Below are 17,958 nucleotides of genomic sequence, written 5' to 3'. Positions count from 1 at the left end.
TAAGCCTGTCCCTCTATTTTTTGTGTTCAAGACCACTTACTAATTTTGTAGCCGCCCTCTGGACCGACTCCATCCTGTTTATATCTTTTCGTAGGTGCGGTCTCCAGAACTGCACACAGTACTCTAAATGAGGCCTCATCAGAGACTTATACAATGGCAATATCACCTCTCTTTTTTCCTGCTGGTCATCCCTCTCATTGTGCACCCAAGCATCCTTCTGGCTTTGACCGTCACTTTTTCGACCTGTTTGGAAGTTTGCTGTTCTCTATAATGCTAATGTCACACGTTACTTGGACACCATTAAAAACCCTTTACTGTCCAATGTTCCCATCAATCTGTTCCCATATGGCTTATTACGGGAACATTGGACACTACAGGGTTAATAATCTATGTCAGAAATGGCATGATCTCCCTCTTTCACTGATGGGAAGGATGGCGTTCGTAAAAATGGTGATGGTACCCAAACTTCTCTACCCTTTGCAGACCATGCCACTTTGACTGACTCATAGGGTTGAACATAAATTTCGATCTGTTATTTCTAGGTTATTTATGGAGGGTGTTCCAGAATTGGAATGGCTAAATTGACCCTGGACAAGTCCCAGGGTGGGCTTAACGAGCCTGACATCCGACTGTATAATGTGGCAACCTTGTTTAGGTGGGTGCATGAGGCTATTACTGGGTTGGAGAATGTCTTCCCTCCTGGTTGGGTTCTTGGGTGGAGTGCGCCCTTTGGGCTTATTAATTTTTTACAGGACAGCGGGCACCCAGTACTGCAGCAAAAGGTTAGGTTTTTAGATCTGTTGCACCGGGCGGGGCGATGGTGGAGGAAACAACAGGGTAGGAATCCGGAGGTTTCTTCTTTTCTTACTTTGGAGGGAAATGAGAACTTTCCAGTGGGGGTGGGGGCATTCTGTATTTAGGGATTGGGTGTCTGAGGGTTGCAAGTCAGTGACCAGTGTTCTGGAGTTGTGAGATGGTTCTTTTCCCTCCTTTTCACAACTACAGGCTCACTGTCATCTCCCTCATAAACATTTTTTCACCTATCTTCAAGTTAGGCATTACTGGAAGACATTATCATGACAGTATAACACGAGGTGGGAATCTGGACCTCTAGATCATCTGCTCTACCAGATGCCGGCTTCCTCTAATAGGCTGCCTTTTTGGTACACAACTTTAAAGGCTAAATTGCCCTTGAATGGGATATATAAGCTGGGAGAGGGAATTCGGACAAACGTATACTGAACAACAATTTTTGGAGCTTTTTGTTATACTGCAAGACTTTACTAAATCTGTTCCCTTGCAGGAAATACAATATAAAATTCTACATAGAGCATATTTATCTAGGGAAAAGGGGGCGAGCATCTTCGACTCCTCCCTCTCCTTCTCTGCGCATATCGAGCAGATTGCCAAGACCTGTCGCTTCTTTCTCTATAACATCAGCAAAATTCGCCCTTTCCTCTCTGAGCACACCACCCGAACTCTCATCCACTCTCTCATTACCTCTCGCCTTGACTACTGCAACCTACTCCTCACTGGCCTCCCACGTAACCATCTATCCCCCCTTCAATCCGTTCAGATCTCTGCTGCACGTCTTATCTTCCGCCTAGACCGATATGCTCATATCACCCCTCTCCTCAAGTCACTTCACTGGCTTCCGATCAGGTACCGCATACAGTTCAAGCTTCTCCTACTAACCTACAAATGCACTCAATCTGCAGCCCCTCACTACCTCTCTACCCTCATCTCCCCTTACGCTCCTACCCGTAACCTCCGCTCACAGGACAAATCCCTCCTCTCAGTACCCTTCTCCACCACCGCTAACTCCAGACTCCACCCATTCTGCCTCGCCTCACCCTATGCTTGGAATAAACTCCCTGAGCCCGTACGCCAAGCCCCCTCCCTACCCATCTTCAAATCCTTGCTCAAAGCCCACCTCTTCAATGTCGCTTTCGGCACCTAACCATTGTACCTCTATCCAGGAAATCTAGACTGCCTCAATCTTGATTGACTGCATGTTTTGTCCTTTAGATTGTAAGCTCCTTTGAGCAGGGACTGTCCTTCGTTGTTAATTGTACAGCGCTGCGCAACCCTGGTAGCGCTTTAGAAATGTTAAATAGTAGTAGTAGTAGCTTGTGGGATGATGGGATATGTATTAAGTGTAAACATGCTTCAGGAGCCCTGGTTCACGTATTTTTGGAATGTGATTCCCTTCCTCTTTGGCATCAGGCCTTCCCAGTACTGGACGCCATTCTTCAGCGTAAACTTGAGCAGGACTATGGTTCTTTGCTTTTGGAGTCCCAGAATCCTTTGACAGTCCAGGGTCTTTCTATTTCCCACAGACACTTCATTTTTAATGTGATTTTACTGAGTAAAAAAACTGATCCTGTCCTACTGGGTCTCTGAGGAATCACCGCTGTTGCAGCAATATTAGCCAATATGGAAGAACTAGCTCTTTTTGAATTCAAACATACCAATATATGTCTCATATTGATAAACACTGTTAAGTAGCTTTCTGGCACAGATTCTTGGATGAATATACAGTACATTCTGTACCTAGTTGATTACAATTTGGGCACTCAGGGATGGAGGGTGAGGGGTTGGCGGACTGAGTGGGGGTATGAGCGGAAGGCGGACAAGTGTCTGTATGTTGTAATGTGTACAAGGCTGTTTGTGTGTAGAGGAATGTGGGTTGCTTGTTTTGTTTCGTTTTGCTTCAAATGCAATAAAAGTTCAATGGCAGGAGGCAGAAACGTGTTGTAAGACATATGTGCTGTACCCCTTTGGGAATGCTTGGAGGGGATATTCTTGTTTTGGTTCTTTTTGGATTTGTTGGTTCTGATTACCCTGTGATATTATTGTGTATTGTTTTGCTGCTGATTTTTTTCTGCACTTGGCCATTTGTCATAAAATTAAAAAAAAGAACTATTATGATCCAATCATAATGTTTAAAAGGAGTAGGTATGGAAATGGAGGTAGAAGCATAGCAGTGAAGTTTATTGATGCTCCTGAGAGATCTAGGACCCAGTTGCTTGCATCCACTTCCATAGACAGTAAAAGAAGGCATATTACAGTGTGATTGGGGCAGGGGACACAGCAGATAAAATCATTGCTGGCACAATAGCAGATACTTCCTGTTTCCTGCCAGGAAGCTTCTAACAGGTGATTTAACCAACCAGGAGCCGTTTCTGGCTGGTTAAATGCTTTGAATACTGACCCAAATAATACTATATAAAATGATTAAAAAATAAATGAAAACAGAGATAAACATCTATGATTGCTAAACAAATTCAAAGCAATAACAAAGGATTCAGGAACAAAAGAAGAAAGGTCGGGGCATCTTTCACACTGTCCATTACCTTCTCTGTCTTTAGGTTCTTTTAACCCAGGCAGCATTACTTTCTGTCACGTTTGTGATTTTTTCGTTGGTTTGTGCTCCTCTCGCCCTCTGGTGGCCAGAACTGGTGGCTGCCACAGACTGTCTTGCTGTCCCTACCCGTTCCAGACTTCAGCTCCGTCCGGTCCAGATCTTCCGGGCTGCCAGACTTGCTTGTTTTGTTTGAGCCTGCACAGCACCCGTAGCTGCCTTGTGATTGCTGCAGCTTGAGCCTCAGCTGTTGATGGGCTTATTAGCTTTCTGGAAACTCTCTGCCTTGCCTTTGCATCGTCTAAGGTCCCTGGTATGTTGGGGTGCTCTGTGCACTTCTGACTAGACCAGTTCTAGTCTGTGTTTCTTGCTTGTTTCTAGTTAGTCTGTGTGTAGCTAGGTTTGGTTCTATTGTTTACCTCCTAGTATTGCCTCTGGTCTGTATTCCTGCCTGTATTTCTCATCTACTGGAGCTCCAGCCATAGCCCTGCTCTCTGTCTGTGTTTGTTAGCCACTGGAGCTTCCAGCCATAGCCCTGCTCTCTGTCTGTGTTTGTCAGTCACTGGAGCTTCCAGCCATAGCCCTGCTCTCTGTCTGTGTTTGTCAGTCACTGGAGCTTCCAGCCATTGCTCTGCTCTCTGTCTGTGTTTGTCAGTCACTGGAGCTTCCAAGCCATTGCTCTGCTCTCTGTCTGTCAGCCATTGGAGCTTCCAGCCATTACCCTGCTCTTGTCAAGCTTGAGTGTATTCCCTCTCTGTCTGAGTTTCTGAGCTACTGGAGCTCCAGCCCAAGTCCTGCTCTCTGTCTATGTTTCTCAGCTACTGGAGTTTCAGCCATAGCCCTACTCTCTGTGTTTCTCAGCTACTGGAGTTTCAGCCATAGTCTTACTCTCTGTGTTTCTCAGCTACGGGAGCTGCAGCCCTAGTCCGGCTCCCTGGCTGTGTGGGTCAGCTGCTTGCACCTCAGCCTTGTCTTGTCTGTGTGCCTGCGGGCACCTCTGTGTTGATTCCAACCCTGTCTGCCTAGTGTGGTATTTGTCTGAGGGTCCTAGTCTTGTATTCTGCCTAGCCTCCCTTGTGTATTCTCGACCCTGCGGGTACCCTGCTGGTATCCAGTTCCTGCCCTGTCCTGTAAGTTCTGCCGGCCGCCTGCACCCAGGGGCTCAACTCCTGGGGAACGGTGGTCAAGCGCAGGTGAAGTCTAGCAGTCCTGCTCTGCCTTGCCACTGGTGTGGGTGTGGTTTTGCCTGTCACTGCCGCTCCTTGGCAGTGGTCCAAGGGCTCACAAAACCAGTGTTGCTGTGAGAAGCCTGTCAGAATGCAGCAGAAGACGCGATAGCAAAGGTCAAGACTTCCAAAGTGATCTGCCACCTACTGAAGATGTAGGCCAAGCCAGGTTGGGTCCACGGTAATTTTCAAAAGATCTGTTTATGTCCCCAAGAGACATCTCACTTCCAAATAAGGAGAGAGCTGGCTCTTACTCTAGCTCTCCCTGGCTGTTAGGTCAAGGCTCCCTTCCTGAGTCAGGGTGAATTCCCAGAATCCTCCTCTCCACCCCTTCTGGGTCCTTTCCAGCCTGGGAAATTCCCACCCTACTCCCCCTGGACTCCTCCGGCCTTTAACAGGGTTGAAAAGATAGTATCAAGTTCATTAGCCTATGCAAAACATATGCCGATCAGTCTTTCAGTTTCTCTTCAGTTGCTCACATTTTTCAGTAGTAACTCAAGATGAGTTACATTCAGGTACTTCCCTGTCCCCGGAGGGCTCACAATCTAAGTTTGTACTTAGGCAATGGAAGGTTAAGTGACTTGCCCAAGATCACAAGGAGCAGCAGCGGGATTTCAACTGGCCACCTCTGGATGACAGGCTCGGTGTTCTAACCACTAGGCCACTCCTTCACTCCGCTATATTTTTCTGCCTCTGCTATAGAATTTCTTATTTTCCTTAAAAATGATAGTCTTTGCTGGAAAAACAAAATATCCTCTTTTCAACTATATAACTGCAAGATGAGATCTTGACAAGTACAAACTGAAATTAGTCTCCATAGGTAAAGTAGCAACAATATGATTTCCTGCAAAGACCTTCAGTCAGAGCTTAAGATCTCATCTTTTTTAACTCTCTCAATGCTGATGTTTGTGATATGCTCAGTGACCATTTTCTGTATTGAAACTGCTGATGTAGCTTTGAAGTTATTGTTCTGGGTCTCGGTTGGAGCTCCTTTTGTGCTCTTTCAGTTTCATATGCAGCAGCTCCAGGACCCCAATGATTTATCTGCTGGATCTTCTTTCCCTGTTCTCTCTGTCATTTGCTTTGACTGCCTAAACTTCCCTTCTGATTCGTTTGATCGCTTTTTGGTTGATTCTGTGTAATTCCTCCAAGGCTTAGATTTGGGACTCAGTCTCCTCCATTCTCTTTTGGAGTATGTTCAGTTTCTTTTCCAGTCCTTCTGTCCTACTCACTATTCTTGTTGCTGTCTCATCATTTTCCCTCAGAATTGTTACTGAATCTGCGTCCTGGATTGTTATACATTTTAGTGTCATGTGGAGAGAGAGGCAAATTCTTTTGCACAATGAACTGTCCAAAGGAGCAGTATAGAACCACAACCAGAACCATCTCCTTATATGGAAGTATGCCTTGCCTCTTAGTGGTAGTACCGTGAGACCGCCATTTTGAGACCCAACTGAAGGCCAAGTAGGAGCAGAGGGTGACTACCCCCACCTACTACTACTACTACTATTTAGCATTTCTATAGCGCTACAAGGCGTACGCAGCGCTGCACAAACATAGAAGAAAGACAGTCCCTGCTCAAACAGCTTACAATCTAATAGACAAAAAATAAATAAAGTAAGCAAATCAAATCAATTAATGTGAACGGGAAGGAAGAGAGGAGGGTAGGTGGAGGCGAGTGGTTACAAGTGGTTACGAGTCAAAAGCAATGTTAAAGAGGTGGGCTTTCAGTCTAGATTTAAAGGTGGCCAAGGATGGGGCAAGACGTAGGGGCTCAGGAAGTTTATTCCAGGCGTAGGGTGCAGCGAGACAGAAGGCGTGAAGTCTGGAGTTGGCAGTAGTGGAGAAGGGAGCAGATAAGAAGGATTTATCCATGGAGCGGAGTGCACGGGAAGGGGTGTAGGGAAGGACGAGTGTGGAGAGATACTGGGGAGCAGCAGAGTGAGTACATTTGTAGGTTAGTAGAAGAAGTTTGAACAGGATGCGAAAACGGATAGGGAGCCAGTGAAGGGTCTTGAAGAGAGGGGTAGTATGAGTAAAGCGACCCTGGCGGAAGATGAGACGGGCAGCAGAGTTTTGAACCGACTGGAGAGGGGAGAGGTGACTAAGTGGGAGGCCAGCAAGAAGCAGATTGCAGTAGTCTAAACGAGAGGTGACAAGGGTGTGGATGAGGGTTTTGGTAGAGTGCTCGGAAAGAAAGGAGCGGATTTTACGGATGTTGTAAAGAAAGAAACGACAGGCCTTGGCAATCTGCTGGATATGAGCAGAGAAGGAGAGAGAAGAGTCAAAGATGACCCCAAGGTTTCGAGCTGAGGAGACAGGGAGAATGAGAGAGCCATCAACAGAAATAGAAAACGGGGGGAGCGGGGAGGTGGGTTTGGGGGGGAAAATGAGAAGCTCGGTTTTGGTCATATTTAATTTCAGGTGGCGTTGAGACATCCAGACAGCAATGTCAGACAAGCACGCTGAAACTTTGGTTTGGATGCAAGGTGAGATATCAGGGTACAAAGGTAGATTTGGGAGTCATCAGCATAGAGATGGTAGGAAAAGCCATGGGATGAGATTAATGAACCAAGGGAAGAAGCGTAGATAGAAAAGAGGAGGGGACCAAGAACAGAACCCTGAGGTACGCCGACAGGCAGAGGGATAGAAGTAGAAGAGGATCCACCAGAGTGAACATTAAAGGTGCGGAGGGAGAGGTAGGAAGAGAACCAGGAAAGGACAGAGCCCTGGAATCCAAGTGAGGACAGGGTATCGAGAAGTATGCTGTGATCGACAGTGTCAAAAGCAGCGGAAAGATCAAGAAGAATGAGGATGGAATATTGACCACCTAAGCACCACTGGCCACCCCAGGCTGGAAGGGGTAGTTTGGATGGAACACAATACTACTACTTGACATTTCAATACTCCTGATGAGGTCTCAATGCTTTGTAGGGAAATTAATTTTATTTATTTAGATTTTGCTTACACCTTTTTCAGTAGTAGCTCAAGGTGAGTTACATTCAGGTACTCTGGATATTTCTCTGTCCTAGGAGGACTCACAATCTAAGTTTGTACCTGAGGCAATGGAGGGTTAAATGACTTGCCGAAGATCACAAGGAGCAGCAGTGGGAGTTGAACCGGCCACCTCTGGATTGCAAGACCAGTGCTCTAACCACTAGGCCACTCCTACCATCTTATTCTTTGTGCTGGTTATTTATATATCTCTTTCAAAATTTGCTCTCCCACCTTTATAAGGTTAGATCACTTCAAGGTCATTTGTAACAACGACCCCCATATTTATTTATTTGTTGCATTTGTATCCCACCTCTTCTTTATGGTAAATGACTGTAGTAGAACCTCAATTCCCTCCAGTATATGCTGCACCCTGAGAATTACTGCTGTGTATTGTTCTGTGAATGTCAGAAAAATAAACTCCAATTTTCTTTGTAATTCCTAGGCACAGACCATGAAAGCATCAATCCTGAAGTATTAATGTGGATTAAACAAGAGGAAGAGCCACATGGCTGGGATCCAAAGGAATCAGGAGGGAAAGAAGTATCTCATTCATGCACAGGTTAGTACTAATAGCAGATATTACACTGTACAGCTGAGTAATAATCGGTATTCTACAGAGAAAGGGGAGGTATTACAACATACAGAGGGCCTGAACTAAGAATTACAAAAATGGTGTAAAGAAAATCCTAAGAACCACCAAACTGGAGCAGTTGAATTAGGAGCCGACTCTGTGGGTTCTGTGGGTGCTTGAGCACTCCCAATATTGAGAAAATTCCTTGTATGTGTCCAGTGAGGGGTTATTTCCATTGGACTAAGCACCCCCAACAATTTTGAAAAGTTGGCTCTTATGGTTGAAAGGTCCATCAAGCTCAGTATCTTGTTTCCAACAGGGGCCAATCCAGGTCACAAGTACCTGGCAGGATCCCAAAAGATAGGTAGATTCTGTGCTGTTTACAGGCAGGGATATGCAGTGGCTTTCCTCAGGTCTGTCTGATTAAGAATGACCCTTGGACATTTTCTCCAGGCATAGCTGCCAACATTTCAAAATGACTGGGGATGCCAGATACAATACAACGCAGTGAAGGAGCTTGCTCAATATTTGCAGTGCTCAGCACCCACTGGCACTCACAGAGCTGGCTCCTGTGTCTCCAACTCTGCTAACTGATTTTATCGGATTCTCTGGTGGCAAATTCCAAAGCTGAATTATGCTTCGAGTGAACAGTAATTTCCTCCAATTTCTTTTAAATGTGCTAAATACGCTGTCATGCTGAGACTTGTTTAGGGTGAGTGTATAGTCCAGATTAATAGAGGGGCAAAACAAGCAGAACCAGCCCACATCAAAAGCTACAGACCACAAGGACAGGAAAGTGAAAGATTGTACAAGAATAAATATCCAACCGTAAGTTGGATTCTTACCGGTCTCCCATTTAGCCATCTCTCTCCTCTTCAATCTGTTCAAAATTCTGCTACATGACTTATATACCGCCAGTGTCGCTATGCTCATATTAGCCCTTTCCTCAAATCACTTCATTGGCTCCCTATCTGTTTTCGCATACAGTTCAAACTCCTCTTATTGCCTTACAAGTGCCTTCACTCTGCAGCTCCTCAGTACCTCTCCACTCTCATCTCTCCCTACACTCCTCTCCGGGAACTCCGTTCACTGGGTAAATCTTTCTTATCTGCACCCTTCTTCTCCACCACTAACTCCAGACTCCGTTCCTTTTATCTTGCTGCACCATATGCCTGGAATAGATTCCCTGAGCTGGCACATCAAGCTCCATCTCTGGCCGTCTTCAAATCTATTTATTTATTTATTTATTACGTTTGTATCCCACATTTTCCCACCATATGGCAGGTTCAATGTGGCTTACATATTGCTAAAAAGGCGGTTACAAAATTTAGATTTGTAGAAGTCTAGTATATAATACAGAAGGTACAATAAACGCGTAGGTTGATATATCAGCATATTGTGAGAGGTTGATATTATTGTTTTCCATTTCTGAATTTTTCTAGGCTAAAAGCCCACCTTTTTGATGCTGCTTTTAACTTCTAACCCTTACTCACTTGTTCAGTACCCTTATTTTATAATCCCCACCTTAGTAATTCCCTTATCTCTTATTTGTCCTGTTTGTCTGGCCTAGTTAGATTGTAAGCTCTGTCGAGAAGGGACTGTCTCTTCATTTTCAAATGTACAGCGCTGCGTATGTCTTGTAGCGCTATAGAAATGATAAGTAGTAGTAGTAACTGGATAATATAGCTGATACCAAACTGAATTCTCAAACAACTTGTGTGAAGAGAAAGGGAAAAGCCTCAGAGGTCCGTGGTAATACAGCACCCTAGTGGACCAGTCTGTGGAACGCTCCTTTAGTGCTCAGTTAAAGCTCTCTCGAGGCCGTCCACACTAGACCTCAGTCTATCATTGGCAAAAACTCTTACATCAGTACATCAGTTATACACCACTTATTCAACCAAAAAATATTTGTATGTTTCTTTTCTATATAAAATCTCATATGACATGCAGCGCACTGATCTGTACCAATAAGACCCGTTTCATCCTCAGTCTTCATCAGGGATATAGTGCTGCAAATCAAAAACAAACCACAAAACAAGTACACTCTTTTACTTGTCCACTGTTTGGTATCCAACATGGCTCTCTTCGCACAAACCTTTAACTGATGTCAGCCATTTTCTTTCCAGGCTAACTGCAAAACGTCAGCAATGATGCTGTGTATATATGCTCTATTACCAATCAGTAACAGCATGACGTCCTGCTTCTGGCCAGTCCAATCTAAGCTGCTCATACTGACGACTACAATAAAACTACCTAACATCCAAATATCGCAACTGACTAGCACTTCAAAGAGAAGAAAAGAAAGAAAAAGAAAAAAATTAACAGCAAATTATTAAAGAAAAACAGCCCATTCCACTGCTACATTAAGACCCCTAGATTCCAGAGATCCGAGTCTGTGTATCCAACTCTTCTCACTACGTTTTAAAGATTTGCCTCTGTCACCACCTCATATCGAGGGCAATATTTGTTCTATCAAGCGACCCCAGCACTATTACCTCCTGCACCAGCTGCTCCATAAAGCAATTCTTGATTTTGTCAAGGAATTTTACCTCCCTAGCGTGCCCCGATGTTACAATTACCCAGTCAATCTCGGGTTAATTGAAATCACCCGTTATTATCGTGTTGCTCAGTTTGTTAGTCTCCCTAAATTTCCGATAACATTTCTACATCCTTGTGTTCATCTTGGCCAGGTGGACGGAAGTACACTCCTATCACTATCTTTTTCTCCTTTACACATGGAATTTCAGTTTGAAACATTTTTATTGAACAAGTGAATAAACAAAACAGTAATTCAAACCGAGACGTGTGTAGCTCAATTATTTTCAACAAATTCCTTTCTTACCTTAATTCTCCACCTCCCTCCCATCCCTGCATTTTCATTAAATGTTTTAGCTGTTAATATTGGTGGTACATGGTGTATATTATATGTTTGAACAATTGTATTGACCATGCAATATGACATTCCATCCATAATCTTGGACAAGTTATTCTCTTTTTCTCATTCATCTAAACTCACCTCTCCTGTATGAAGTCAAAGTCAATAAGTCATACATTTATTGATGTGTGCTGGAGAAAATTAGTAAGAATCCCAAAACTAGGATATCAACCTGTCGAATGCCTTAGCGAAAAAAAGGGAAAAGGTCTGGACTCTTAGGTCCTCCCCCAACGGTACCCAACAACCCGACAGTTGAAACAACACTTATGGAACTGATTATTATTCATTACCTTCCCACACAGACAACAGTCTTGCCTCAATAGTTCTCCCTCCTCGATAATTCCTATTCTAACCTTTAAACCCCCCGTCCCCCCCCCTTCCTCCACTCATGTCTGGTATTTATAGGTTCTTTGTTCAACCATTACAGCGCGTTCAGAACTAAACTTCTCCCCCTATGGGGTCAGGGAGTCTATATATGTGCCCCAGAGTTTTAAGAATGCAATTCTCCTCTTGGGCCCACGTTGTGCTTCTTTCACCTCCCACATCATCAGCTGGTGAATTAGATTCCTCCAGTGCCAATATTCTGGCCCAGTGTCCGTCGTCCAATATTGCAAATTACATTTTTTTCCTAACAAAGTAAATTTACGAAGTAGCAGGGAACCCCCAACCCCTCCATCCGCTCCCGGGAGATTCAGCAACAACTGCTTCGGTGTACCCACTATCTGACGGTCTAGTATTTTTGACAGGTAAGTAGTTACTTTCCCCCAGAATGCTTTAATTTTCCAACAACCCCAAAAACCATGATAGAAGGAATTATCTGCTCTCCCACATCGCCTACATACCGAGGTCTGTGTCCCCCCAAACTTTGCTAATTGAGCCTGGGTCATGTAAGCACGATGTATGAAGCGAAAGGCACACTCCCTGTACTGAGTTCCGCTGATCGTCTTTGATATCCCCTTCAGTTGCCCGTTAATATCCCATGTTGCCAGGCTAATACCTAAATCTTTTTCCCAATGTTCCTTCAACTGTGTAAAATTTTTGTGATCTGTTTTCGCCCACAATGCCTTGTGCAGACCAGAGATAGATGGCTGTGTCTCTGAGATCTCCTCAAAGAAGTACCCAGCTGCTGAGTAATGCGGTCCCGATTCAGGGATTGAATAAAATGTTTGAACTGCCAAAATGCGTATGTGTCTCCCCATTGTATGGTATCAGCCCCTAGTATCTGTTCCAGGGTCTTAAGGTTTCCATTCTCACATAGAGTGTCTCCTAAGCAGTTCACTCCACGCTCTTCCCAGCGTCTGAAGATAGGGTTTTCTAACCCGGCCTCAAACATAGGGTTCCCCCTAATGGTTATAAGTTCTGTTACTCCCCTACCTATACCTAGTCTAGTCAACAGAAATCGCCATGCCTTCCTCAGGGAAAGCAGCAACAGATTTTGCCTATGTTTCCCGGGGATCTGCACGCTCTCTAGCTGCAGTAAAGTCTGTGGTCGTAAAGGCTCAAAAAGTGCCTTCTCTATGTCAAGTGGTGTATAGTAGCTTGTATCAAAAATCCAATCCCTAATGTGCCTTAACAAGCAAGCCATATTGTACCGCTGCAGGTCCGGCAATCCCAGTCCTCCATGCTCCCAACCTCCCAGCATCCACTGGTATTTCATCTTCACTTTTTTGTTTGCCCAGCAGAACTTCACCACTAACTTATAAAAGGCATTAAGATCTTAGCGTAGCAAACATACTGGAATAGTCTGTATGACATAGAGCCAACGGGGGAAGATCACCATACGGATTAAACTTGTTCTTCCTATTAAAGGCAACTGCAGCAAATTCCAGCTCTCTAATTGTTGCCTAGTCTGGGCCAACAATAATTGTATGTTAGTAGAATAAAGATCTGCAGTCCTGGGAGTTAACTGAATTCCAAGGTAATGAAATTTGCCCATCGCCCATCTCAGTGGGAACCTCCCCTGCCATGCCTCGTTTATATTGACATTACTGGCCAAAGCCTCAGACTTTTCCAAGTTTAATTTGAACCCTGAGTAGGTTCCAAATTCTTGAAATATTTTCAGCAAGGCGTGCAAGGACACTACCAGGTTCATAATCATAACCAGAAGGTCATCTGCAAAGGCTGCCAGCTTAAATTCTTGGTTATTGAACTGTACCCCCCTCACTGCAGGCATTGAGCATATGTCTCTAATCAGAGGGTCCAAATAGAGTGCAAATAATAAAGGTGAGAGTGGGCACCCCTGCCTAGTTCCCCTACTTATTGCAAACTCCTCTGAGCTACTGTCATTAACTACTATTCTTGCTTTCAGATTAGCATATAGTGTTTTAATCGCTCTTACAAACCACCCTGTAAAGCCGTAGGCTTTCAGTGTCTCAAACAGATAGTCCCAGTGCACTCGATCGAAAGCCTTCTCTGCGTCAAAGCTGACCATGAGTGCAGGCTCCAATTCCATTCCTATTTTCTCTAGTGCTGCCAGGATTTTTCTTAAGTTCTTTGAAATTGGTCTGCCTTTAACAAACCCCACTTGTCCCTCTTGGACTAACTTTGGTAGTATCTTCCCCAAGCGTTTAGCCAGTATTTAGCAAATAGTTTCACTTCACAATTCAACAACGATATTGGGCGATATGATTCTGGTAAGGTTGCATCCCTTTTGGGCTTGGGAATTAAAATGATCTGGGCCTTATTTAACTAGCTAGGCAGCAGACCTTTTTCCACCCATCCAGTGATAACGTCTACCAGTACTGCTTCGATCTCTGCGCCCATCAGCTTGTAAAATTCCACTCTCATACCATCTGGTCCTGGTGCTTTCCCCAATTGGCTATTTTCAACTGCCCAATGAACTTCGTCTACTGTGATAGGGGAATTTAGATATTTCCAATCCTTATCTGAAAGGACTGGATGTCCCACTCCCTCCAGGTACACACTACTCGGGATGCCTGGGTCTTCCTCTGCCTTGTACAACCTCTGGTAGAATGTTTTAAATATGTCTCGAATCTCCTTATCTGTGTGGCATAATTTACCAGTCTCATCTTTTAATGATATAACAATTCTAGAGGCTTGCTTACGGAGCTATCAGTCTGGCTAACATCTTCCCTCCCTTACTGCCATGCCTATACAGTTGAAACCCTTAATAATCCTGTGATTTCTTCTCCCTCTCATGTATGAGAGAGTTTAAGGCCACTTGGACTGATACCAGATCTGTTTTCAGTTGTGCAGTAGGCCTCTCCCCATGTGCCTTCCTCAATATCCTAACTTGTTTCTCTAATCTCAGTATTTCGCTGTCTCTAGTCTTTTTGAATTGACTCACATAACTAATGACCTCTCCCCTCAACACTGCTTTTGCTGCTTCCCAAAACACAGTGGGGTCCGATGTGGTGTGCTCATTAAAGCGTTTACATTCCCCCCAACTTTTCAGCAAGTGTTCCCGAAATCCAGTGTGATTAGCCAAGTAGGTAGGGAATGTCCACTGCCCACTCCCCCCCCCCCCCCCCGGGTTCCATGTCACCCAAACCTCTGCATGGTCCGAGATTGCATATGGGCCTGAGTGTCTTGCATTTCCCCCATTAGGAAGCGGGACACCAGCAGATAGTCAATCCTAGATTGTGTGTTATGAGCCCTAGACATATGTGTGTAGTCTCTGTCCTGTGGGTGAAGGACCCTCCAAACGTCCAAGAGGTCCAGAAGATAGCAAAGGTTTGGGAGGCCCTTCGACATCCAGCGAGGCGGTGTGGGAGTAGCATGTGATTTATCGACCTGGGGGTCCCATACCATATTAAAATCTCCCCCCAGGATCATCGGGACCGATTCTGCCTTCGTTAGATGTGCTAGCAGTTGTTGGTAAAACTGTTTATCCAGTTGGTTCGATGCTTAGATACTTCCCACTAAGATTTGTCTCCTGGCCACTACTACCTTACAGAAGATGTATCGTCCCTCCGGGTCTTTGATAATGTGGCTAATATGCCCAACCACCCCCTTCCGGATCAAAATCACCACTCCACCGTTCCTGCCCTTTGCAGGCGATTCAATGCAGTACCCCACCCACCATTTTTTAAGCTTAGCGTGCTCAATCGAGTTCAGATGTGTCTCCTGTAGGAGTGCCACGTCTGCCCGGATCCTCTGCAGATACCGTAAGATCTTAGACCTCTTCACAGGAGAGCCTATCCCTCCCACATTCCAAGTTATTATTTTAAGCATAGCAAGATGAGTTTTGGTATCTAATCTTCTGTTCTATTCTTTTGTTCTCAAGGGGGTGCCACCCCAGCCCATGGCCTCCCCCTCTTAACATAGTAACATAGTAACTAGTAACATAGTAGATGACGGCAGAAAAAGATCTGCACAGTCCATCCAGTCTGCCCAACAAGATAAACTCATATGTGTATCCTTACCTTGATTTGTACCTGCCTTTTTCAGGGCATAGACCGTACAAGTCTGGCCAGCAGTATTTCCCGCCTCCCAACCACCATTCCCGCCTCCCATGACCGGCTCTGGCACAGACGGTATAAGTCTGCCCTCCACTATCCTCACCTCCCAACCACCAACCCCTCTTCCCCCACCTGCTCCACCACCCAATTTTGGCTAAGCTGCTGAGGATCCAATCCTACTGCACAGGATTCCTTTATGCATATCCCACGCATGTTTGAATTCCGTTACCGTTTTCATCTCCACCACCTCCCGCGGGAGGGCATTCCAAGTGTCCACCACCCTCTCTGTGAAAAAATACTTCCTGACATCTTTCCTGAGTCTGCCCCCCTTCAATCTCATTTCATGTCCTCTCGTTCTACCACCTTACCATCTCCGGAAAAGATTCGTTTGCGGATTAATACCTTTCAAATATTTGAACGTCTGTATCATATCACCCCTGTTCCTCCTTTCCTCCAGGGTATACATGTTCAGGTCAGCAAGTCTCTCTTCATATGTCTTGGAACGCAAATCCCATACCATTCTCGTAGCTTTTCTCTGCACCGCTTCCATTTTTTTAACATCCTTCGCAAGGTACGGCCTCCAAAACTGAACACAGTACTCCAGGTGGGGCCTCACCAACGACTTGTACAGGGGCATCAACACTTCCTTTGTTCTGCTGATCACACCTCTCTCTATACAGCCTAGCAACCTTCTCGCTACGGCCACCGCCTTGTCACACTGTTTTGTCGCCTTCAGATCCTCGGATACTATCACCCCAAGATCCCTCTCCCCCTCAGTACCTATCAGACTCTCACCGCCTAACACATAAGTCTCTCGTGGGTTTCTACTCCCTAAATGCATCACTTTGCATTTCTTCGCATTTAATTTTAATTGCCAAACCTTAGACCATTCTTCTAGCTTCCTCAGATCCTTTTTCATGCTTTCCACTCCCTCCTGGGTGTCCACTCTGTTGCAAATCTTAGTATCATCCGTAAATAGGCAAACTTTACCTTCTAACCCTTCGGCAATTTCACTCACAAATATATTGAACAGAATCGGCCCCAGCACCGATCCCTGAGGCACTCCACTACTCACCTTTCCCTCCTCCGAGCGAACTCCATTTACCACCACCCTCTGGCGTCTGTCCGTCAACCAGTTCCTAATCCAGTTCACCACTTCGGAACCTATCTTTAGCCCATCGAGTTTATTTAAGAGCCTCCTGTGGGGTACCGTGTCAAAAGCTTTGCTAAAATCTAAGTAGATTACGTCTATAGCACGTCGATGATTCAATTCTCCAGTTACCCAATCAAAGAATTCAATGAGATTAGTTTGGCACGATTTCCCTTTGGTAAAACCATGTTGTTTTGGATCTTGCAACTTATTGGCTTCCAGGAAATTCACTATTCTTTCCTTCAGCATCGCTTCCATTACTTTTCCAATAACCGAAGTGAGGCTTACCGGCCTGTAGTTTCCAGCTTCTTCCCTATCACCACTTTTGTGAAGAGGGACCACCTCCGCCGTTTTCCAATCCCTCGGAACCTCTCCCGTCTCCAAGGATTTATTAAATAAATCTTTAAGAGGACCCGCCAGAACCTCTCTGAGCTCCCTCAATATTCTGGGGTGGATCGCGTCCGGTCCCATGTCTTTGTCCACCTTTAGCTTTCCAAGTTGTTGATACACACTCTCTTCCGTGAACGGTGCTATATCCATTCCATTCTCAGGTGTACTTTTGCCAGTCCCTCGCGGTCCTTCCCCAGGATTTTCTTCAGTGAAAACAGAACAAAAGTATCTATTTAGCAAATTGGCTTTTTCTTCATCATTATCTACATAGCGGTTCACAGTATCTTTTAGTCTCACAATTCCCTTTTTAGTCATTCTCCTTTCACTAATATACCTGAAGAAATTTTTGTCGCCCCTCCTTACATTTCTAGCCATTTGTTCTTCCGCTTGCGCCTTCGCCAGACGTACCTCTCTCTTGGCTTTTTTCTGTTTCATCCAGTATTCCTCCCCGTGTTCTTGTTCTTGAGATTTTCTATATTTCTGGAACGCTAATTCTTTAGCCTTTATTTTGTCAGCCACTTGCTTGGAGAACCATATCGGTTTCCTTTTTCTCTTGCTTTTATTTACTCTCCTTACATAAAGGTCTGTGGCCCTATTTATTACTTCTTTCATCCTGGACCACTGTCCTTTCACTTCTCGTACGTCCTCCCAGCCCATCAGCTCCTTCCTCAGGTATTCCCCCATTTTACTAAAGTCAGCACGCTTGAAATCCAGGACTTTGAGTTTAGAGTGGCTGCCCTTCACTTCAGCCGTCATATCAAACCAAACCGTTTGATGGTCACTGCTTCCCAGGTGTGCACCCACTCGGACATTTGACACACTATCCCCATTTGTGAGCACCAGATCCAGCGTTGCTCCCTCCCTCGTGGGTTCTGTCACTATTTGTCTGAGCAGAGCACTTTGG

General features: G+C 45.0%; 1 protein-coding gene across 1 annotated transcript in view; it reads left to right on the top strand.

The window, feature by feature from the left end:
- The window catches only part of LOC115464682 (gastrula zinc finger protein XlCGF58.1-like), a 48,273-nt gene that overhangs the window by 17,054 nt on the left and 13,261 nt on the right, over positions 1–17,958 (top strand). Inside the window, exon 3 of the mRNA XM_030195075.1 lies at positions 8,030–8,146. Within this exon, the coding sequence (XP_030050935.1) occupies positions 8,030–8,146 (117 nt within the window). The remainder of the gene's footprint in view (positions 1–8,029; positions 8,147–17,958) is intronic.

This window comes from Microcaecilia unicolor, chromosome 1, assembly GCF_901765095.1.
Source record: "Microcaecilia unicolor chromosome 1, aMicUni1.1, whole genome shotgun sequence".
Classification (NCBI taxonomy): Eukaryota; Metazoa; Chordata; class Amphibia; order Gymnophiona; family Siphonopidae; genus Microcaecilia; species Microcaecilia unicolor.
This window is presented reverse-complemented; position numbering and strand designations above follow the sequence as displayed.